This window comes from Myxocyprinus asiaticus, chromosome 36 (assembly GCF_019703515.2).
Source record: "Myxocyprinus asiaticus isolate MX2 ecotype Aquarium Trade chromosome 36, UBuf_Myxa_2, whole genome shotgun sequence".
In the NCBI taxonomy this organism is placed as follows: Eukaryota; Metazoa; Chordata; class Actinopteri; order Cypriniformes; family Catostomidae; genus Myxocyprinus; species Myxocyprinus asiaticus.
The window spans coordinates 20,425,551-20,450,591 of NC_059379.1; the positions used below are offsets into that span (position 1 = coordinate 20,425,551).

The following is a 25,041-nucleotide window of genomic DNA, read 5'->3' on the forward strand; positions in this document are numbered from 1 at the left end:
GCATCTGTGGGAAATACTGCATTGAGCACAGCAACAACCATAAAGAGAAAAGCTTCTCTTTGTTTGCGAGCACTATATAAAAAAGTAAAGAGAAAAATGAGACACATGAAATACCAACATGTAGAAGTAGAGTTTCTGGTGTTTTCTCTAGGGGTAAAGCTGATCTTAGATCTGTGGTTTGACCCAAGACCCAAGACCCAAGCAGTAATCACTAAAAACCATGAAACAATACTTTTTGATTAAAAGATGATTAGTAATGTGTTATTTTTGTTGGATCCCCAGCTTTATGTATCCATCACTCGCCCTTCTGTCATTTCATTCCAGCGATAAAAAGACATATCAAAACCACAGTCATTTCTGCAAGATATATGTAGTCCGGCCCAACAATTGCAAAATGTTAAGTTTGTTGTACTCCCTGTGAAGGCAACTTCTTAGGAACAACCTAAAATGCTCTCTGTATATAGCAACTGTCAAAACAGAGCTTTCTCTAAGGCCAAACCTTTATCATCTCCAACATTTCAGAGCTAGTTTTCTTGTAATTGCTAAGTTAGGTCATTGTCTATGGTTTCAGCCCACAGCGCAGCAGTAGTCTGTATCAAAGGATCTCTCCCCACCCCTGTTTATAGTCACCATATCAAACACTTATACATAACATGTGGTCATTGTGGTCCTTGGAGAAGGGGAGATGATTTTAAAGGGTGAGTTGACAGTAAAATGGGTTTAGGGAGAAATTAAGCCATTGATACAGAAAAATAACAGAATTATAAGATAACACATAGACATAAAAATATTTGGACACTTAAGCCACAGTTAAAAATGGACAAGTGTCTTTGCATTGTATACAGACAAAAAATAAAATTAAAATAAAACCAAGTGGCATTTATTTGAAAGGAAGATTGCACATGCATACATTTCAAGCAAAACATTTTACATAAAGAAGGTTGTTAGGTTTAAAATTTTTAAACAACACACTGTATATTGTTCAAAATAAAGACACCAAGTATTTTGAACATATTCAATGTTAATGTGATTACCCACAGCTGTGGTTTCTCTGCTTGAACACCTGTGAACTTGATGGGAACTGACTTTATACAGTACATCCACTAAAATGACTTTTTGGACCAGTTGGTTTGCAATTACAAACATGGCTAATAAAATCGAAGTTTGTTATGAGAAAAGGTCTAGCATCATTTATTTGTAGATGTCATTAAAACGTAATGGAATTTAATTCATACATTTTTAAGTGTGACTTAAGTGTACAAAAGAGCCCAAATACTTTTTGGTGCCACTGTATGAAGACTGTCATATTTATACACAAATAACATAGACATCTTCTGTCTATCATGTCAGTATCAATTCTGTCATCTCACTGAAAAAGAGCTAGCAAATGTTTTAGATGAATAAAATAGAAAGAGGAACAGCTGTTTCTGTTCTTCTGCTTGTGGGTTACTTATGATCGATCAAAAAATGTAAACGTGTGAGTGCTGCACATGACTTTGACATGTGTGTTTGTGTGTGTGAACAGGGGGCTAATCAGACAGCCACAGTGATTGCTTTGTGCTCATTGAGAGACTTTAACCTGGTCCAGGAGACCTGTCAGCTAGCTATCAGAGACGTGGGGGGGCTGGAGGTCCTCATCAACCTGCTTGACACAGATGAGATCAAATGTAAAGTAAGTTCATCCAGGCTAAATTAATACAAGTCAAAGTCACCATTTTTAGCTTTTTGTATCTATATTTTAGTATTTACATATATTAGTATCACATAGTCAATTTTACATCAAATACAGAGGTTCATTACTCTGGAATTCATACTTTTACATTGCTAAAATGTCTTTATCCATAAACATTTTCAAACAGTCTAATTTCTTTATGAATTAATCCTTGTTGTTTTTTTTTTTTTTCTCATGGTGATAAATGAATAAACAAACAATAAATACTCTGCTGTGCTACTTGCAACTTGCCAATATGCAGACATAATACTACAATATATCAGCCTGATCTCATTAATATACATAGCTATTTGTACGTTAATATTTGTAACATTTAAATGTACATGTTTGGACGTTTGGATAGACAGTAAAATGTACAATATGGATGTTTGAAAGCATCTAAAACATAAGCATTTTTACGTGTTTACAGCTTTAGAAATGTAAAATATTGATGAATCCATTACAAACATATTTGAATGCACGAATCGATTATAAACATATTTGTAAAGTTTTATAGATATTTTAGATCCCTTAACCCATCACAACCTCTAAACATTACCACTTTTTAACAATATAAAAACATGTAACAAGTAGATTAATGTACAGTAGCAATAATTTTTGTTATAATAGATTAATATAATAATAATAATAATAATATGTTTAATTTATATAGCACCTTTCCAGAGCTCAAGGATGCTTCACAATAAAGAACAGTAACATAACAAACATATAGTCAATCATATGGACAGTGGACAGTTGCCCAGTCCGGAACAGAAAGCAAATGCAGTTGCATATAGCAGATAACAGATCATACAAACAATTAGACACTTCAATCCAGTACAAGTAAGCATACAAATACAATGAGCAGTACATGATGCATATACATATTATAACTGATAATACTGAGAGAACAAATAGGTTTTGAGCTTAGTTTTGAATTCAGTGATGGAGGTAGTAGTTCGGAGTGTCAGGGGAATTGAGTTCCATGTCTTAGGTGACACAACAGAAAAAGACCTGCCGCCCACTGACGAAAGACAGAATCTAGGAACAAGAAGAATATCGCACAAATATATATATATATATATATATATATATATATATATATATATATATATATATATATATATATTACAGCCGCTAATCCCACACCTACTCCTAAACCTAACCATAACCATTTATTAAGCATATAAAACACGTAACAGGCAGATACATTTAATCATAAAAATGTATTTAGAAAAATTGCAAAATTCAGTACAAAAGCAGTCTAAAGTGAGATGCGCTGCATCCAATGTGCTTCGTGATGGGAAGAGACAGGAAGAGAGTGGAATTTAAATTATTAATTGCTGTAAATCTTCTCCTGATGCACATCGTAACAGCACTGTCATTTCTCATTCAAACATATACATTGCAAAATATGGCATGTCGCAAATGGCCACAAGTCACTTGAGAGCCAATGAGCATTCGACATCACTGCCGTAAAACCACTGGTCATAATGGTCATGGGGCAGCAATTTTTTTAATTTTGAAAATGAAACCAATGCGGGTTTACGGTTACGGCTGGCACTACGGTGGTTGGAGACAGAGATTGTTGAATAAAAGCTTGAATTTGGGTCTGTTCTTCACAGAAAGCAATCTGCAGATTTGGAATATAGCGAACACATATATGGATTAATTGTATTTTTGTTTTATGGTGCTTTTTGTGGTTTATGTGGTTTTTTGCCATATTCTGAAAACTCATTTGTGTCCCATGGCAACCAAAAATAAAATTAAATGCTTAATAAGTGATTAAACGATTACAGAGTTTTTATTCATTTTAACATTTTAAAGTTTAGTCTTGGTTAAAGTGATTTAATCCTTTAAAACGTTGTGTAGGGCAGCAGAAATCACACAGAATGAAATCGTTAAAATGTCATATTATAATGTCAACTGCGTTAAATAAATGTGATGGCATTTAACTAATCTCATTGATTATAAATTAACTGATAAATTATATGAATTCAATATTAATAAATTCAAACAGTTCAAGTAAACATTTGTAAGTTTCTATAGGTGTTAATACATAAATGATGACGTTTAGATGCTGTCAATACGTCAGTATCGTACGTTTCGGTGTCTATGCAAACGTAAGACAATGATCACATTGCAGAACTTTAAAAAGGATACTTTTTCTCCCATACTTTTAGATTGGTTCTCTGAAGATCTTGAAGGTGATCAGTTGCAACTCTCAGATTCGACGGGCCATCGCTGATCTGGGTGGTTTGCAAACCATGGTATCTATCCTGGATTCCCCTGACAAAGAACTCAAGTGCCTGGCTGCAGAGACCATTGCCAACGTGGCCAAGTTCAGAAGGGCCCACAGGATGGTCCGACAGCGTGGTGGCATCAAGAGACTGGTGAGGGAGGGGGATCATGATTTGCATGCCTGTGTGTGTTTGGCCAGGCAATAATTTAAGTTATGGTTACAGCCGAAGTGTATTAAACAGATTGCCCGTGATTAATAACTTGAAAGAGGAAGAGATACAAAAAGCCAGAGAGTAAGAGTGAGATCATACAGTATTCCACCCTCTGTTTCTCCACTCTTTCTCTCTCTCTCTCTTTTTGCCCAATCGTTTTCTATGCCAGCATCAAAGGGAGCACATTGCAGGTAAAAACAGATTGAATGTCGTGTTCCCCCTCATCCTGGCATGTGTGTTTATTGACAGAGTGACGCTCGGTATGATTAGGGTTCATGTGTTACTCCTCTCTGTATATTTACTTGGGGCCAGACTCGGACGTTCTCAATGTAGCTATCATAGATTGGTTACATGTAAAGAGCCAGACCACCTTTGAACAGCACACGTGTGTAATGCTGTGTTAGAACGGCCTTTCTGGCCTGACAGAGAGGGAAACATGAAATTTGCTCTTTAAAGGTTGTGGTCATTTGTAGATTTTGGTTTGACAGACTGAGTTTTCAAGACCTCTTAAGTAACAGGCACTGTTTGACTGATGATGAAAGTTTAAATGAGCGTTGGCAGCAGAATCGAAGCCAGGAGATTGCATTCCACATTCTGCAGGCTTAGCGACAGAAGTGCACTGAAGATGCCATAAAATACACTACAATCACACATTTGTGTTCATTTTTACATTACAGGACTTAAAGGGATAGTTTAGCCAAAAAATAAAACTGTATCATCATTTACAGACCCTCGTGTTTCCCACTATTCTGTGGAATGCTAAAGGAGATGTTAGTCAGAATGCATCAGTTATCATTAACTTTCATTGAATGGGAAAAATATGCAATAAAAGTGGATGGTGACTAAGGCTGCCTGTCCCTAACATTCTGCCTAATATCTCCTTGTGTTCCACAGAAGAAAGAAAGTCATAAGCAGGGTTCCCATGCATCCTGGAAAACCTGGAATTTTGCAATGCAGTTTTCCAGTCATGGAAAAGTCATGAGAAAAAGACCTAAATGGCATGGAAAATTATTATTTGTCCCGGAAAATATTTTAGTATAATAAAACTGTATGACTGTGTCACTAACAAGGTTTTTGTTACATGTACAGGAACATGGTAATGATCGGGACACGGGATAGGTGGCAAATACACAAATTCATATAGTCAAATTTTTAAGCAACATCAGCAGTTGATTGTCATGAATGAAGCCCTGTCACGTACATTTTCTGCTCATCTGCTGTCATCTCTGCTTTGCTCCGATTAAATTGTTTAACAGCACTACAAATCTGAACTTTTTTACCCACTTTTTTCATTCCAACATTGCTGTAATGTTAACTACAAAAACATTTGATTTGTAAATTTAAACAATGACGATGGTCACACCGCTGGTTTTTTTAAATGAATTCACACCCCAAAGTGGAAGCGTAGTGATGCTTTTAAATAATTAAACAATTGGAGTCCACTTACACCACCATTACCACCTGAAGGGTCCTATGATTTCCGTGATGTGGAAAATATGGACGGAATCATTGATTCCAGTCAGAAAAATTTAATTAGCTATAAAACACAGAATGTCACCTGGGACAAAAATGTATGTTTGAACACACAATTGATTACATAAAAATCACAATATGTCATAGTGTGATTATTAAACTGCAAAAGGCTGCAGATTAATTCAATAATTGTATAGGGTACAATGGGGCTAAAGGCACACCTTAAGGAAAATTAGCTTTTTTCTGGTCACAAAGTGTCTTAAGATTCATGAAATACATTTATTATATTGATGGAGCAATATCATTTGTGTAAAAATAAATAACAACAGGTTGTTTATAATACATTTATTTATTTATTTTTCTTAAAGGTGACGATCCCTCACTTGGGGTAAAAAGCCTCCAGGGGGTTATATTGATATCGTGTAGATAACACAATTTGTCAACTTATTCAAATCATTTTGAGACAGCGAGATGCTTTTTTGAGTAATGAATTAAGATAATGCATTTTCAAAATAACCATTTCAGAAAAGGGTGCATAATTTCTTGTTCATCTAAAGTATTCTATAAACAAATGAATCTCCATTGGGATTAGATCAGTAATTGTGAGCAAACTTTGAACATGTTTCATAACAAATCCATTCACCCCACTTAATAATTTAATATTTTTTTATTTATTTATTTATCACACATTATACATTTGCACATATACAGTGAAATTCTTTTTTTTATATATCCCAGCTAAGTCGGGGTCAGAGCGCAGGGTCAGCCATGATATGGCGCCCCTGGAACAGATAGGTTCAAGGGCCTTGCTCAAGGGCCCAACAGTGGCATCTTGGCAGTGCTGGGGCTTGAAACCCCAAGCTTCTGATCACTAACCCAGAACTTAAGAAAAACAATATGTTTTATTTAATCACCTTGAACAAAAGTGAAAATGACAAATAAGTATTTTGTTTCAAAATAAATGTGATAATGTCCAAGATATTCGTTAGCTACATGAATTTACAACAGTTTAAAGGGATCGTTCACCCCAAAATGAAATTTCTCTCATTATTTACTCACCCTCATGCTTTCCCAGGTGTGTATGACTTTCTTTCTTCACCAGAACACATTTGAAGAAAAATAGAAAAATATCTTGGCTCAGTAGGTCCTTAAAATGCAAGTGGATGGTGATCCGATTTTTGAAGCTCCAAAAGTCACAGACAGTCAGCATAAACATCATTGATATGACTCACTTATCCACATATTTTTCAAATTTTCTTCAAATGTGTTCTGGTGATACACACCTGGGATATCATGAGGGTGAGAAAATAATGAGAGAACTTTAAAAATTATTAAATATTAGATCAAACTACCTCAAAAATAGCCTTTAGACATTACACGCAATGATCTCATGGAACGGGAAAGTTTTGCAGTGTATAGTAACAAACAGGTGTTTAAGAAATTCCTGTGGTAGTTTTTGATGCTATTTAGTGTTTTGGGATTAAATAAAATCAAAGGAGCTTTGTACCCCGAGGAGCCTTTAGCCCTGCTGTGCCCTAATCTTCATATTCTGTGCGCTTCAATGTGAATGTGTGAAGCCAGTCACTCACCTCATCATGATCACACACGCACACACGCTCTCTCTCTCTCTCTCTCTCTCTCTCTCTCTCTCTCTCTCTCTCTCTGTGTGTGTGTGTGTGTGTGTGTGCGTATAGCTTTTTGGGGTTTAACAATCACACTTGGCCATGTAGCAAACTGCTTAAGGTGAGATACTACTGTCAAAAAAACACAGAAATGCATTTAAATGGATACGTGAATTGGAGAAAATGCAACAATATATTGCTATTGTAATGTAATATTTACTGTAATTATTATCTTCAATGTTTTCAGATTATGCTGTGAGGATTTTGTAAAAAAAATAAAATAAAATAAAACACTTAATTTGATAAAAATAATGCAATATTGTGTTGATAATTTAAAATAATTATATTTTAATTTGATTAAAGTTTTAATAAATTAATTCCATTAGACTCCATTTTGATAATAAAATTATTAAATTCTCAAATATGGTAATAAATGTCCTGGAAATATCCTGTAAAATTGTGCCTTGAAAAAAGTGGGAACACTGAAAAGGCTTTGGAACAGCATCAGGGTGAAGAAATTATGAAATTTTTTTTTCCTGTTAATTTAATACACACCATGCCATAGTACCTCTAAAATGAGTGTCTAAAATGAAAACAATATAAAGCATCATAATTAATAGAAATGTAGGTAGTGTAATAATGTCAAATAGAATAGTTTAATGTATTGCAAATGTATTTTTGCAAGTGTTTCTAAGTTCATCACATGTAAGTGCACTAAAATTAGGTTTAGTCTGTTTAAATCTGAAGTTGTTTCTGGCAGGTGGAGTTGCTGGACTGCGTTCCTGATTGTGTGTCTCTGAGCACAAAGCAGGAGAGGGACGTGGAAGTGGCACGCTGTGGGGCTTTGGCTCTCTGGAGCTGCAGCAAGAGCACCAGAAACAAGAAGGCCATACGACGGGCCGGGGGAATCCCTCTGCTCGCACGACTGCTCAAATCACCACAGAAGAACATGCTCATCCCTGTAGTTGGAACTCTGCAGGAGTGTGCTTCTGAGGTTTGCTTCATTCACAGAAAGAGCTCATTTTAACATGTATCACAAACAAATAAACAGTTATACTTTTTGTGCAGCACTAAAGTTAGATGCTTAAAAGATTTACTTTAATTGTCTTTAATATCTTTGTGCTTCTGTATTTATGTGCCATGACATCATAAGTAGTAATTACAAATAAACCCTGTGATTCTATTTAGATATATTAAAGTATTGTGAAACAAGTTACTGATTTTATGTAAATCCGTTGTTTATAAGGACACTTAGTACAAAGTAGGGCTGAAAATAGTGTGCTGTTCATGAAACATCACTCGAGACTGACAGATTGTTTCTATGAAAAGACCAGTTCGAAGATATGAATGAATTTATGAGGCCAGAAAGTAAGAAAGCCTAGGACGAAATAAGCGCTATGTTGGTTAATGCAGTGTTGTTTGGCACAGCAGATTGGTTTTACAGTAGGTTTTCAGCAGTGAGAGTCATTCTGGGTGTTTGTGTTGGCAGAGGAGCTACAGAATTGCTATACAGACTGAGGGCATGATTGAGGATCTGGTGAAAAACCTCAGCTGTGACAACCAAGAGCTCCAAATGCACTGTGCCAGCGCAATCTTTAAGGTACCGCTGTACACAATCAGACAACTACACTATTATTTATACAGGTATAAAAGAGGTAAAATCTTGGGGCAATAATGGAATGGCACACTAACTTAGTCCTGCCTTTAATTGCACATCTCTATATTGCCTGCAATCCTTTTATATGAGAAGCGTTTGTGTGTTTTGTGTGTGTGCACATTTTGGCTGCATTTCTGTGTATCTGTTAGTGTGCAGAAGATAAACGTACCCGTGATCTGGTGAGGCAGTACGACGGGCTGAAGCCACTGGTCATGCTACTCGGAGAAGCTGAAAACAAGCAGTTACTAGCCGCCACAACTGGAGCCATCTGGAAATGCTCCATCAGCATGGAAAACGTGGCTAAGTACGTGCATGTAACTTAGAGCTTATAAATGTATAATAACATTTTTATAATTGTTCAGACAAATTTGAACAGTTTTTTTCTATTAATCAACTAATTGTATATGCATACTGCTTATGGCTTAAAGAAATATTTTTTCACAGTATATTTTGTCAGGTAATAATTTCACAATTTATCACAGGCACATCAAAAAAGCACCAAGATCATCAGAGAGTTTCTGATTTTTTTTAACAGTAGGATGAATTCATGTAAAGTGGCACACTTTCTGATAATATGCTATTGACGTTGTTTTAAAACCACGGTTTTCAAACTGGTAGGCGCACCTCCCGTGGGGGGCACGGAGAATGATGATAAATTCACCAGGTAAAATCAAAAGATAAATAAACACCATAAAATGTATTGTGTTGAAAAATGAAAATTAATAGCTTTACATATTCACATATTATTGACATATTCCAGCTTAATAGACCATAACTCTATTGTGTTATAATACTGTTAAATGTTGAGAGAGCATCCATGTACCTGTTGTGCGAGCGCAAATCTTTCCGCTCGCACGTGGATTTCCTGTATGTGCACTGCTGCTCTATGAAATCTCCCTGCTCTCGCTCAGAGATTGCATGTCCTGTTCATTCGCAAATCTATTATAAAGCCATATAGCCCTGCCTCTGTTCATTCATACAAATAATCTGCCTCTGTATATCGAGGGAGAAACCATTCCAGAGAACTCATGTGGGGGCATATACGTAGAAAATCCAAAAATATGTGGAACAAATTCCTGACGTGTCCATTATTACAAGTTTAACATGATATCAGGCCGATGTGTCTTCATATATCTGTGACAAGTGCAGTTTCACGTAGAGATGGAGACTAGCTCATGTGATTCGAGTTTAAAAAACAGTTAAGTAATCCCATTGCCATAAGGGCAAATATGTATTTTTAATAAAAAATAAATTAAAAAAATGCAAAATATGATTTCATATGATTAATATAAATATTTATAGCATGTCAGACTGAATTTAAGGTTATTGATCATCATTGGTTAATTGCTCCAACAGCTGAAATATGATGAATCTTTATAATATAACACTAGAGGACAATACCTGATAAAACTTCAAATAAGTGGCCAGAATATACTGCTGTTTTAGTGGAGATAACTTTTTTTTTTTTTACATTTGGCATAGGCTTTATTATTTATTATTTACTTGGCTATTGTATTGGCCTATATACAGTGTTATTGTATTTATATACTGTAAATCTGCAATATGATGTCAAATGGCTTAACCGCTCACACAATACCATTTTGAATAGTTAAAGATCTTTACTTCCACATTACCATTTGTCCCACTTTACCTGTATTCACCCTATGTCTGTATTTATTTATTTTTAAGTTTCTTGGTTACATTTTTATCTTACGGGATTGCACATGTAGAAGTAATTTTAAAAACATATTATGAAGATGCCATCCATCCTCAAATAATAAGACACATAGTCAGGTCTCTCCGAGATTAGTAATTGGCTCCAGATTTTGTCAGATCCACTCTTGTCATGAAAATGGAGTCTGGTGAGAAGAACACAGTATGTGCAATCACACAATCTCATGCAGCCTTCGTTTTTATGAGATGTCTCATTTGTTTACTTCTAACGCTCAGATTTTCCACCATGCAGAGCTGTCATCCATTGTCCATTTGAGTCTGTACTGAGCACGGCTACAGAAGTGATTATTTGAGCAAAGAGCAAAAGTTTTTATAAACTGTCAATGAGCTCTGATCTTTTATGATGACTTTTTGCTGTAGGAATGTGAATGGTTCTTTCACCCATACTGCTAACAAAAGATGAAGTATAGTGTTGATTTTATAGATGGCCGTGATGTGTTAGTCGAGGCAATTCTCCCATTAGTGCAGCGAGTGGGCTTTGGGAGATGTGGAATGCGTCTCTGAAACAGGCTTGCTGTAATAATCAGGAGTGTAGGCTGAAAGACTCTTAAATCGTTTGTCATGTAAAGCATGCTGGCCTTAACTCCAGCATCACTTAGCTCAATGAAGATGATGATGGTCCTGGAGGCTTTCCTGGTGTAATTTTTCTGGCGGGTGATGTCTTTTTAGCCAGTCATTTTCCCCCATAAATCCAAAAAAGCCTTGGAATCATCATCTGGCTTGCCCGCTCTGTCACACAAGTACTCTCATATAAAAGTGATTTACACATATTACTTTCTTTGCAGTATGCATTTAGGGACATGTACTCTACGGGGCTCAAAAATGCATTATTTATTTCCACCATTACCTGTCTATAAATTATCAGGTGTTATTTTCACAAGTTTGAAGCCAAGGAACTGATAAATCTACTCTACATTTTTAGTTTATGATAAGAGCTTGTTTTTTTTTATTTGTTTTTTTATGGGATTGTTATAGACTGGGATCTGTAGAAGTATCTACTGTCTGGCCCCATACCATGCAAAAATAGAGAAGTATTGAAAGAGGAATTCAGAGGGAGGCTTGTGTCTGAAATGGCCCAGTAGCAGTAAGGCCACTCTCTCTCCACCTCATAAGTCAAAGCTGACAAAACCTCATCCTGCGTTTACATCAGGCTTAGTCTACTGAAACAGAAGGCAGGTGCTCCATCCCACATTCAATTCACTTAATGTCCCATTAGCCAAATAAGTGTCATCTAAGAAAAGTAATGCTCTGGGAAAGCATTTAGTTGTTAAGATTAGGGCTATGGTAATACCTCTCAAGAAGCCTCTCATTGAAACATAATCTTAGGAAAAAACTGAGATTAAATGAGTCAGTAAACAAACCAGTTTACGAACACCAATATTTGAACAATAGTATTTGAAAGATTCTGTCAAACGTTTGATCTGGTAAATCATTAAAATGAGAAGATAAATGTGCCCTTTCTCTGAAAAAATTTTCCTCTTTTTTCATATTTTAGTCTGCATCAGCCCCTTTAAACCATTATCTTAGTTAGAATATCAACCTGTACACTCCATGCAACCTCTATCTAGAACGCAATAAACATTCATTACAGTATGAGTTGGATGTGACAAACTAACTAGAGATATACCATTCCTGTTTAACACGTTCCTGTTTAACACCTTTCCTGTTGAACTAACTAGAGATATACCTTTCCTGTTTAAAAATCTGTATTGCGTTGTGTTCGCTTGGATTGCACAAGTGGTTGGTTAAATGATTGAATGTTTTGAACGTCATCTACAGAGAAAACCAGCATGATGCCAGTTAAATATTCAATGCATACCTAGGCGTGAAGGAAGGAACTGGTTTTATTAAGATTTTTTGTACAACATATAAAAGCGTCAAGGTTGAACACTGCATTTGGAATAAAACAGCCAACCATTTTTATAAAATTAAATAAGTCCATGGAGGGGAGTGCTAGGTCAGTAAGCATTTACTGGAGAAAGTTTTCCTGGTCCATCTGGTCTTGGAGTAAGTGGAGTCAGTATGCCATTTCAGAAACAATCAAGGCCTGAGAGGCATTTCAAGACAGAAATAATTTTGGAATGTATTTTACAGTGGTCATAATTTTAAGGAGCTTTTCCTCTTTATTTTTCTTTGCTGAAAGCACACAAGCAGCTGAGAGTGCTGGTGTTGCCAAAAGCAGACAGCATGCCTTTGTGTGGTTGAGGAGAGGGCTGGCCACAGTGAGCCCAGCAGGGAAATGGGTTCAGGGCTGGGTTGAAGGGGCTTTGAGAAGGTGATGGTGACCTAAAAAGACGTGCGACCTTGAGCTGTGTGCTGGGAGAGGCATGTGTTAACCATTTACCTGATTAATGAACCAGCAAATTAAAATAATCATGATGGCAACAAATATTAGAATTATTATGCTCATAACATAAACATAATTAAACACAAAGCGGATGTTCACTGGAGTTTTTAGTTACATAGAGCTTCTAAATCGAGATCACAGCCGTCTTGCTGTCATCTCTCTGTCGATGTCTCCGAAGAACTGACTGCAGCAGACTGAGAAGAGTAAAAAGCCAAAATTAGTGTGGAAGAGCATCAGTACTGCCAAAATTTTGAGTGAGCCCTTGGCCAGCATACACTCTTGTTTGAGGTCAAAAGCCAGCACCTTTCAATTACAGAATTGTCTTGTCTTTTACCTCTGTAAACAGCCTGTGATGTGCTCAGTTATAGATTAAAATAATACATCTTTCTGTCTTCACTTAGAGTATTAGTGCTATCAATACCTTTATTTGGGTTTTAATGAAGTCACATACAGATTCTACTGTGCGATTTCTATTATGCTTTCAGGAGCTCTATTACAGTGTCTGACCACTCTTTAACCTTCTGTTTTGTTGTAACAGCTGATCGGCCCTGTTTCATGTTATAATTCTCTTGCCAAGGTAATTTGGCAGGTTGGTGTTGGCTTTACAAAAGTAGAAAACATCTATAGTCGATTTATCAAGCGTAATGTGTGTAATTACTACATCATTTCAATGTAGCATACTGATAGCACTTCAGTGATGGAATCTGTGTTTTACATACTATGTTTGTGCTTAGGTCTTGCCTTTTTTCTACCATTTATGGCCTTTTTTCCACTAAGCTAACTTTGGCAGCTGTTCTTTTAATTTCTGTTTTACTTGCAAGAAAATGTTTGGTGGACTTCTACCAGAGCCAAGTGACCTTGGACACTCTCTACAATGGCCTTTGGGGCTGCATAGCCAGAAACCGTAACCATGAATAAAAACATCCATATAGCTTAACTGTACATAAGAGATTTGTTGAGGCTCCCTGTGACCACATTGTATGCCTTTTAAAGGTTTACTGTATTTTACCACTACTTGGCAAACAAAGGCAGAATCGCACCAAAAGCTCTTGTTCACTTGCTCCAAACCAGAAAATGCGACCTTTGTGGAATAAATGCATATTGCAAGCAGCATGGGAAACGTTGTGGCGATGCAGCGTCACCAGATTTACTCTCCTCCCAGATATCAGCAACCCTTATGAGTGCATCCTGCTGCTTCCCAATAGTCTGGGTTTTGAACCTTAATGATTTTATGATCCATAACATTATGAAATTTTTTTTTTATCAAATTATAAACAGTTTTATTTTTTGGCCTTCCATGAAGAAAGGTCATGCAATATTGACTCAACTTCCTGTGTTCTTTTGAGAACAATATTTTAATTGGATACACATTTCACATATATCAAATTCCTTTATATGCAAAGCCTCTTTTCAAGCACCACATTTTCAAAACTCACATTTTGTACATGGAAAACTCACTATTTGTTGAAAAAACATTATATGAAGTCCTCAAAGCTTTTCACTTTTATCCTGTCAGAATTACAGAAAATGTTACAGACAATTGCAAGCAAATGTGCACAAGCATTAAAAAATAATGCTTGGACCCATTCTATAGTATAATTTGTGGACTTAGGAATAGGTCTCTTTTGAAATAAGAATAGATGCTTATACAGTGCACTGAGATAAATGGAGTGCTGTATTTGTATGAACTAATAACTGGATGATATGGCGATGAATGACCTCTTACAGACCAAGAGCAACACACATCATTACAATCTATCTCATTGGATATTTTTTATGTGACCCTGCTTCCACCTGGTATTAAGATGCATTTTTGATGATCCAATCACTAGTGGTCGGTGCTAAATACAGGTGGAAACGAGGTCCCAAATGTTTTGTAATCAGATCACTGAAACCACATACAGAGGTAGTCAAAATCACTTGTGACCACATCAAATGTTAGGTGCGAAACACTTACCCGTCCAAATTGCGTCCCGGACAGTGAACCTGTCAATCAACCACTTCGCTAAAACAAGAGTTTAAACTTTGCCGTTTAGGGTGTCTTCCACTTGGTCTTGGTCTTTGTCTGACTCTTACTTGCCTCTTCCTCTCTTTGCCCTTTCATGTTCTATTGCTTTGGTATTTGAAACAGCAATTGTGTGCCTTTATATTTGAGACAATAAAGAAAACTGAGTATTTAGTTTTAGTTGATCGTATTTGCACGAGTGAGATGTTTTTCCACATTCATGAACGATTGATTCCTGGGTGTATTTGATGTGGTCACAAGTGATTTTGACTACCTCTGTATGTGGTTTCAGTGATCAGTCATAGTGTACCTATTTGAAAAATACTGTAAATTATGTGGGCATGTACTGTATGAACTGTTTTCTTGGACATGCACATGAGTTGAGTTATCCTTTCTTTCTTTCTTTCTTTCTTTCTTTCTTTCTTTCTTTCTTTCTGTCTCCCAGGTTTCAGGAGTATAAGGCTCTGGAGACTCTGGTTGGTCTGCTCACAGACCAACCTGAAGAAGTGCTTGTTAATGTGGTGGGGGCTCTGGGAGAATGTGCCCAAATACCTGAGAATCTTGCCACCATCCGCAAGAGCGGCGGTATCCAGCCCTTGGTCAACCTACTCAGCGGCACCAACCATGCCCTTCTAGTCAATGTCACAAGGGCTGTGGGAGCCTGTGCCAATGACCCTGCAAACATGGTGTAAGTCTTAACTCAAGTCAACACATTTGAATTACACTTTTAATTAGAGAATTAATTACACTGTTCGCAATTAGTGACCTTAACTATAAGGCAATAATCAATTGAGCTCCCCTGAAATGCTTACCAAATACTTTAGTTCAGCTGCTTTTATTATGAGTAGCTTGTACCTTGGTAAGTTTCAACTTACCAACATTGCCAGAAATTTCAATAATCCACAATTCTTGGTGCTGTATTACTGTAGCCATAATAAACTCTATTCACAAATTTTGTATTGTGCTTCTAGTTAACCTGGCTCTGCTCACAGTGTCTTACATTGGCCCTATAATCCCTCTCGCTGTTGCCATTGGCTTGGTTTAAAATGACACAGCATTGTTCTTGTTTTCTGAAAAAGATTCCATGTTCACCGCTTCTGCAGCGGATCCAACGGGCCCTGGGGTGTACACCCTGACTGAACTCCTTGCACCACACTTGCAGAGTAAGAGCCCTTAGTGCTTGGTGCAATAATGACAGGGCCCAGAGAAATGTGTTTACTCTACCTGCTGTGAGATTCATAGCTGCGGCCAGAGTGGAGGCCCTTTATTGTCCTAGTGTGGTCAGTTTGTGTAAGCTGCAGAGCACACGACGACTATTTGGACTTGATTCACTAAACAGAAACAGGCAGATGTGTATTAGCACAGATTAGTACATGGAATGTGTCTTTCAGTTTAATGCATAGTACACTGGATTTATCATGCCTGGTGGAAGGATGCTGTTTCTGTTTAAACAACACTATTTTATTTCAATTTATGATCTCAAACTGCTTGGTCTATGAGCCTATGGTCTGTTCCAAAACCTAATGAGGTGTCTCGCTGTCTCCTGGATATATACAGTACAGTGTGGCAGCATCCTAACTGAAAAGCCTCAGAAGTGACCCATTTGGAACACTCTACATGAAGACTTCCAAATGCATTGCGATCTTCATTTGAACGATTTTGATATCTTAAATCCCAAGATTGATCTTTTACACTATGTGCAACCCTCAATTACATTGAGAGGACATCACTCGCATTTACAACCAAATTTCATGCTATGTATCTAAAAATGTCTATGATTAGCCACTGGCTGGTTAACTGTTTAGATTTCACTCACCAGTGATTGTGTAGTATAGTGGGGAAGAAGTTCAGCAGAGAGATCCTGTCACTGCGTGTTAACAGTTAACGTTTGGTTTGACACGTTCCATTTATTGTATGAGATACATGAAATCCATTTGTCATTGAATAATGTTTCTTTTAATACCCTTTCTGTTCTTTAAAGTCAGTTGTTGATCAAAAACAAAAAAAGAAACATGTAATTTTAATCACACATAGCACAAATGAGTTAAAGTCATTCGAGTCCTCTCTCCCTCAATATGCGCTCATTTACGGATGCTCTTTACAGAATAGCCCGTTTTCTTAAACAGAAAGTATCGTTTTTTGGATGTGTTCAACAAATCAATGTAAATACTTGTAAATAGTACAAATTGTGCATATAAACAATAAACATATAACAAAATATAACATGCAATATAATATCTTATTTTTTGATGGAATACATGGATTTGTTCATTTTTAAAAGCTAAAATGTGACCAAAATTATGAAAAACTAATCAATATAATTAGTAAAATTAATATTTCCGTAATGTTCCTAATTAGAAGGTCCCCTGTGTAACAGCATTAGCTGAGAGAGAATTTATTTTATATGTTAGCCCAATGGACATTATAACTTAAATATTCCCATATGAATCGATATCGAATTGAAATGAAATCAGAATCGAATTGAGAGCTTGTGAATCTATATAAAATTGAATCAGGAAATCTATATCAATACCCAGCCCTTGGAATCTCAACTCACAGTTGCTTGCAATACAGGTGATGCGACAGGGACAAAGTGATACTCTAATGAGCATATACACAAATAGCACATCACATTTTGGGTAAAATAGTAATTTTTATATTGTTTTTAAACAAATTTTATCAATTTTTTTCAATAATTGGATTATACGTATATTTATTCTAAAAATGATCTGGCTACGTCCTCCCATACAATGCTACCTTAGAATTTTGACAAAACTAGGTATCTTTGGAGGCAGCATGTAGACCTGTAGTTTATAGTAGTGGGCAAAAAAACAAACATCTTTGTCATTGTCATGCGCTGTGTCAAGCACAAGGTCATTTTCAGAGGTTTAAGTATCGTTCTTCTGTATATTTAGCACATCTGACTCTCATTGCTTTTACAAGACTTTTAGACTACAGTTCCCTTCTTAATTAATGCTGGACACAAATGAAGAGCATTTTGTTCTCTACCTCTGTGACGGCTAAGCGCACACAGCCTTTGTCTGAAAGATTAATACGTTTATGGATGTGAGCAACCACAGTGGTGTAGTTAAAGTCCACAAAGCTTGTTTTTGAAGAAATAAGGTCATTCATTTAATTAAATTCAAGAGCGACAAGGAGCTTTAGCCCTGTAGATCTATCTAACAGCTCCTGAAGAGCATTTTGTTCTTGTTTTCACATGGCATGTATATTTAGGAATTGTTTTTCCTTGTACTGTAGTTGTAAACAGAGAGGGGAAAATAAGAATGAATTCACTAATATCATTAATAATGGGTATATTGTGCAAAGACATTCATATATTTTTAAGTGTGCAAAGTGTATGTAAGGGGGTTTAGTGGAAAGGAGGAGGCGAGAACCGGCTTGACAACTTAAATAATAATTTATTAAACAAAAACCCAACCAAAAACACACAACTAAAAACACAGCACAGCTGTCTGTAATTCTCTCTCTCTCGAACTGTCGTCCCCGGCCGCCTTTATCCCTCGCGCGCCCCATCAGGCTGATTGGGGACCGGGTGTGTCTCATTCCAACCCGGCCCCGCCCTCCTCGGCTTTACACTCCTCCCGGCGTTGCCTCAGGCCGGGGAGCCCCCGGCATGACGTACATCCCCCCCCACCCTTCCTCTCCGGGTGGGGGGGCGTGCCTTATGCCCCGACTGCCGGCGGGTCCTCCCCGCCTTCCTCGACCTGGGAGGAGACAGGAGGGGAAAAAAACAACAACACAAAATGGCGAGGGAAAGGCCAACACGGAGCGGCAGAGAGAGAGAGAGGAGAGAGAGAAAAAGAAACTCACCGGTTCTCTGATGCGCCGTCGCGTGGTCCTCGATCACTACTCCACCCTCTCAGGCGGACTGCAGCCGCTCCTCCCCGGGCGGACCGGAGTCAGACCTCCGACCCCCAGCGGACAGAACGCCCCTCCGCGTTCCCGGCGTCCCGTGGGGACTCTCCTCCGCCCCTGGCAGCGGCCCTACCACTCCAGGCAGTCGGGGAGTCACTTCCCTCCTCCCCCCGCGGACGGCGGTCTTCTCTCGACCCCTCCGCGTTCCCGGGGGACGGCAGGGCACTCCTCCGCCCCCGGCAGCGGCTCCCTCGCTCCAGGCGGTCGGGGAGTCCCGTCCCCACTCGCCTCGCGGACGGCGGCCGTTCCCCGCGTCCGGGTAGTCGGGCTACTCCGTCCCCCGTCGGACGGCAGCGGCGCTCCCCTGGGTGGACGGCAGTGTCGAGGACTCTGCGACGGGAATCCCTCCTCCTTCCCGGGTTTCGGCACCAGTGTAAGGGGGTTTAGTGGAAAGGAGGAGGCGAGAACCGGCTTGACAACTTAAATAATAATTTATTAAACAAAAACCCAACCAAAAACACACAACTAAAAACACAGCACAGCTGTCTGTAATTCTCTCTCTCTCGAACTGTCGTCCCCGGCCGCCTTTATCCCTCGCGCGCCCCATCAGGCTGATTGGGGACCGGGTGTGTCTCATTCCAACCCGGCCCCGCCCTCCTCGGCTCTACAGTGTACAAATACATTCTGAAGCCCCTGTATCACAATGTTCATCGAATTGCGAGGTAGTTAAAGATACCCAGCCCTATAAAACATCCTTTGGACTGATTTCTGTGTGGGTACACCCTACGGCTGCACTGTTGTCAAGTGCAGAATTATGTCTTGCTACTGTTGGAAGGATTTAGAGGCCCCTCAAGATAGCGGGGGACTCTCCCTGTTATCATGCTTTTCAAACTGATTTATGAGCAGGATGGGGTTGGGGGGTACTCTTGTTGCTGGAACAGCTCTGACCAGTGTTCAACCCAGCCCCCAGTCATAGACAATCCCCTACCCATTTTGAGCGTGGTTTTGCAATTATGACAGCATTGAATGTCGACCTTGTCACTGGATGCACACATGGGAAACAGGTTACATGTTATTTATACCTGACAAATGGACCGCACTGAATAGTCATTTTCCTGGGCTTCCCAAAGCCTCACTAAATACTTTACTAGAATCATATCCGCAGCATGAAATACAGCCTGTTCTAGTAAACCTCACTCAGAGGCAGTGAAATATAGAGAGACTTGTCTCTGAGAATGTTTGACTTGGAAAACGGACTTTCTCTGAGTTTTTTCCTTCTCCAAGTCGCCGTCAGGAGCTGAGTTCAGTGGCGCGCTTCGTGCAAGTGTGTGTGAATGTGTGTGTTTGTCCACAGTCCGCTATAAATATCCACACGGACCTCCTAAAAGCATTGTATGGGTCAGCCTTCGGCCATACTGATGAAAACATGTTTCAATGGAGCTGCTGGAAGGTGAACAGGGGTACCCGTGTAAGGGACTAAGCAGGTGGGTTGTGATTAGAAAGCCATGCTGAGCAGCTTTCTGATCTGCTACTGGAATGTTTTCATCATCACACCAGGAGGGATGCTCTGCTGCAAGAGCCAAACAGAACCCTGGGAAAGACAGGCGTATAAACATTGCGTATAAACTTTGTTTTAAAGCTTATTTCTATGCATTGCCTATAACAACATAAAGGGCATTTAACATGGTACATGATAGGTGGCAAGCCTTGCTTGTAATCTTGCCACTTCTCGTTTTCCGTACACATGAGAAGCGGGGTGGAATGCACCAATGCAAGCGCAACAATGCCCGCTACTGCTTTTGCGCCATGCTAGCGAGTGAAAATGTTGCATCTCTGAATGAGGCGATTACTGTAAAAATTGTATTCCATGTTGCATGTAAGTGATAGCAATAAAAAATATGGCAGATGCTATTTGCAACCTGGTTCAAATAATGGAAGTTGCAATTTACACCCTGGTGCAAATAGTGGCAGATAATATTTGCACCCCAATTTAAATACTAACATACAGTATACTAGGGTCATCACTGCAGCGTGTTTATTGTTTTTGTGTGTGTGTGTGTGTTGTCATTTGGAGTCCCACAGAAACCCTTCACCAACACCTTCCCCTAAACCTAACCTACGAAAATAAAGCTTTTATTGCAGTAACCATAGTTTAACTGTGGTATCTTTAGTAAACCATGGTAACTACAAAATTAACCATGGTTACTACAGTCATGGTTAGTACAATATTACCATAGTAAAATTATGGTTACTATATTGATATTACAGTATTACTACAGAAAAATAATGGTTTCTGAAAAACAAACAAACCAAAAAAACATGGTTACTACAGACATGGTAACTACAATATTACTATAGTAAAACTATGGTTAATTTCCATTAGGGCATAATGCTACCCCTAATCAAAAGAGCAATTCAATCTAGAAACAGCCGATGCCAAGCTGCGGGTTAAAGCCATCACTCCTCGCACCTTGGACCAGGAAGGGAACCCATGCAACCAATAGACCCCAGCCCTTACCTGGATCAAACCCTTCTCTGAACCCACTGAACGTAGACACAGCGAGGAAATCTTTACGTTCATTTTCATTTATTATTTTTATAAGTAGTATTAAAGGAAATATAAAAAATGGAGACAAGAAACAGGAAAGCGACAAAAAGCAGTTTCGAACTCAGGTCGCTCGTGCATAAAAGCATTTTCACGGCACCTTTACTCTCTGCACTACCACAGTGGCACCAATCATGCACTTTTTTTTTTTTATTTCTTTAGATCCACTGGATTATTGTGGTGCAAATAGCCGGGCTGTGTGGTGCTATCTACACCTGGGTGCAAATGGTCATCTTTAAGTAAAAATAATCTCTCTCTCTCTCTCTCTCTCTCTCTCTCTCTCTCTGTGTATCTATCTATCTATCTCTCGCTCTTGCTCCTTGTCCCACTACCAGGATCATTGATCGTCTTGATGGTGTGCGTCTTCTGTGGTCTTTGCTGAAGAACCCCAATCCAGAAGTTCAGGCCAGTGCTGCCTGGGCCATCTGCCCCTGCATCGAGAATGCAAAGGTACACTTAATTTTGCACAGCATCATAAAAGATTAATTTTCCCTTAAAACAAGTGAGACAATACTATTCTGTGGATTAAACTGAGCTCATACTGCTCACATATATTCTCTCACTTTCTCTCTCAATTTGTTTCCTTGGCAATGTCTGCTATGGTTCATTTTACAAAAGAGCATTCATACAGTAGTGTGCAAAGGTTTTAGGGACTTGTGAAAAATTGCATAGTGAAGGAGTCTTCAAAAATAATGCCATAAATAGTTTTCATTTACCAATTATTGTCATACAGTAAACAAAACAAAAAAAGCTTAATCAATATTTGGTGTGATCACCTTTGCCTTCAAAACAGCACCAATTCTCCTAGATACACCCGGTTTGGTTTTTGGCAGATAGGATGGCCATAGCATCTTGGAGAACTTGACACAGATCTTCTGTCTAATTAGGCTGTCTCAGTTGCTTCTGTCTCTTCATGTAATCCCAGTCTGTCTAAATGATGTTGAGATCCGGGCTCTTTGGGGGTCCATACCATCTGTTATAGGGCTTCTTGTTCTTCTTCTTTTCAATTCTATTTGCAAAGGGAGTGTTGACATCTAAAATTGATATTTTCTACTGATACACAGAATGTGATTCTTCCAGATTAATCTGGAATTCCATTTGGGGGGGGGGGGGGTTAATATGTTAATACATGAAAATGTCCTGTCCTGTTAATTCTCAATAAAAAAATGTCACCTAAACAAGTTTCATTCAACCTTCCCTCGGAACCACTTCAAGCACTCAAACTTCAGTGCTGTCTCTGCGTCACACACATAGATCACTGGAGCAGTGTGAAGTTCCCTGCTGCTTCAAACGATTCACCATCATTCCGGTCCCCAAAAAACCCAAAATCACAGGACTTAATTGGACCCCCTTAAGTTTGCTTACCGAGCAAACAGGTCTGTGGATGATGCTGTCAATATGGGACTGTATTATATCCTGCGACACCTCAACAGACCTGGGACTTATGCAAGGATCCAATTTGAGGACTTTAGTTCAGCCTTGAATACCATAATGCCTGATTTTCTCTCAACCAAACTGACCCAGCTCTCTGTGCCCACCCCAATCTGTCGATGGATCACCAGCTTTCTGACATATAGGCAGCAGCTAGTGAGACTAGGTAAACTTACATCCGGGACCCTCACTGTTAGCACTGGTGCTCCTCAGGGATGCGTTCTCTCTCCACTGCTCTTCTCCCTGAACACAAATGACTGCACTGCAAAGGACCCCACTGTCAAGCTCCTGAAGTTTGCAGACGACACCACGGTCATCTGCCTCATCCGCAACAGTGTCGAGTCTGCATACAGAAGGGAGTTTAAACAGCTGGCTATCTGGTGCAGTCACAACAACCTTGAGCTGAACACACTCAAAACAGTGGAGATGGTAGTGGACTTCAGGAGAAATCCCCACGGTTTGGTTCAGCCACCAAATCAAACAGTAGGAAACTACAACAGACAGTCAGGACTGCTGAAAGGATTATTGGTACCCCCCTGCCCACCCTCCAAAACCTGCACATCTTCAGAGTGAGGAAACGTGCAGGTAGAATCACTCTGGACCTCACACACCCTGCCCTCTCCCTCTTTGAACTGTTGCCTTCTGGCCAGCGCTATAGAGCAATGGCGCCAGGACATCCAGGCACAAGAACAGTTTTTACCCTCAGGCCATTGTCCACAGAAACAATTAAACTGCCTCAGGACTCCCCCACAGTGCAATAATGTAAATACATATCTCATGTACATATGTAAATTCACATATTTAACTCTAACTGTACATACCCCTACCTTGCACATACATTACCACTTGCACATGTACATACGCCATACTGTTATATGTCCTATTATTTGTATGTCTATTTATACTCTTACCTTGTTTTATATTCTGTCTCACTGTAATGTTCTGTGTGCACTTATTTTTCCTATCACCAAAAAAATTCCTTGTGTATGTGTGAAAACTTGGCAATAAAGCTCATTCTGATTCTGATACTTTGTTAATAACGCACACGATGGAGGCTAATGATTTTTGCTATCAGGTCTTCATTCAGGTAAGACAGGTTTATTTTAATTCATCATGAGAAATAAAATGGTTGGATATAAAACCTGTTGCTGACAGGTTAAAAATTGCTATTGTTAAACTGAAGTGAAACCATGAAATTTATCTTCACATATAAAGTTCTCATTGCCAGTATATCAAACCATTTGTATGGGTAATCATAAAACCATGCAGATAGAGTCCAGACATTAGAAAATGTTCAGTCTCAATTAATTTATTTTCTGTTTAGATCGTGAAATATACTTGGGTTACGGATGTAATAAAAATGGACGTGAGTTTTGGGGAGACCACCCAAAAATGAAAAAAACTGTTAATTTAAATGCACAATCCAGAAATAGTATTAGCCACACGATGAAGAGGGGTCGGCACTCCTAAGAACATGTAATATTTCATTTTTATTCATTATCATTTTCACATTAATGAGGAAAAATCAGCATGACAATTGTGAAAGCAGCACTTCTCTTCAATAGCTTGTTCGCTGTCCCCCACTTTGCTCTGTACGATTTCCTGTTTTTTTGTGCTTAGCTGATCATATGCTTGAATATATATAAAATAACAGTTTTAATACTAATGTTTTTGTGAAAAATATAATGTGCCTTAGACTTTTGCACAATACTATATGTGCAATCCAATGTCAGCCCAGAACAGAGGATATACAAACACACAAAGTAGAACATTATACTCTCATACATGCGCACAACCTCAAAATCAAACTCAGTGTCATTATCACTCCACCATTCTACGTGTAAAGATATATCCCATATTTTCAGTCACAACATCATGTGAATGGACCAAGCAGTCTACATTAAATCAACTATACACTGTATAGATTCAATCTCATAGCAGGCTCAAAGCTGATCTGATCTCCTGAGCCTTTTGTGTAATGTGTTAGCAGAAATGCATCATTGTTCTGTTACATTATCAGCACAGTTACAAAAATAAGATTGTTAATGATGGCGCCACGGATGGCTGCCTCGGTGTGGAGCGCTTCTATTGTTTTGTTATTTTTGTTTGTTTGTCCTGTGTTTAGTA

The 25,041-nt window shown here is 38.6% G+C and overlaps 1 protein-coding gene across 1 annotated transcript in view; it reads left to right on the plus strand.

Moving 5' to 3' along the window:
• The window catches only part of LOC127427461 (outer dynein arm-docking complex subunit 2-like), a 94,154-nt gene that overhangs the window by 38,820 nt on the left and 30,293 nt on the right, over positions 1–25,041 (plus strand). The window contains exons 11-17 of the mRNA XM_051675085.1: positions 1,526–1,672; positions 3,895–4,104; positions 8,020–8,253; positions 8,749–8,859; positions 9,066–9,220; positions 15,448–15,690; positions 21,819–21,933. Of these exons, the coding sequence (XP_051531045.1) occupies positions 1,526–1,672; positions 3,895–4,104; positions 8,020–8,253; positions 8,749–8,859; positions 9,066–9,220; positions 15,448–15,690; positions 21,819–21,933 (1,215 nt within the window). The remainder of the gene's footprint in view (positions 1–1,525; positions 1,673–3,894; positions 4,105–8,019; positions 8,254–8,748; positions 8,860–9,065; positions 9,221–15,447; positions 15,691–21,818; positions 21,934–25,041) is intronic.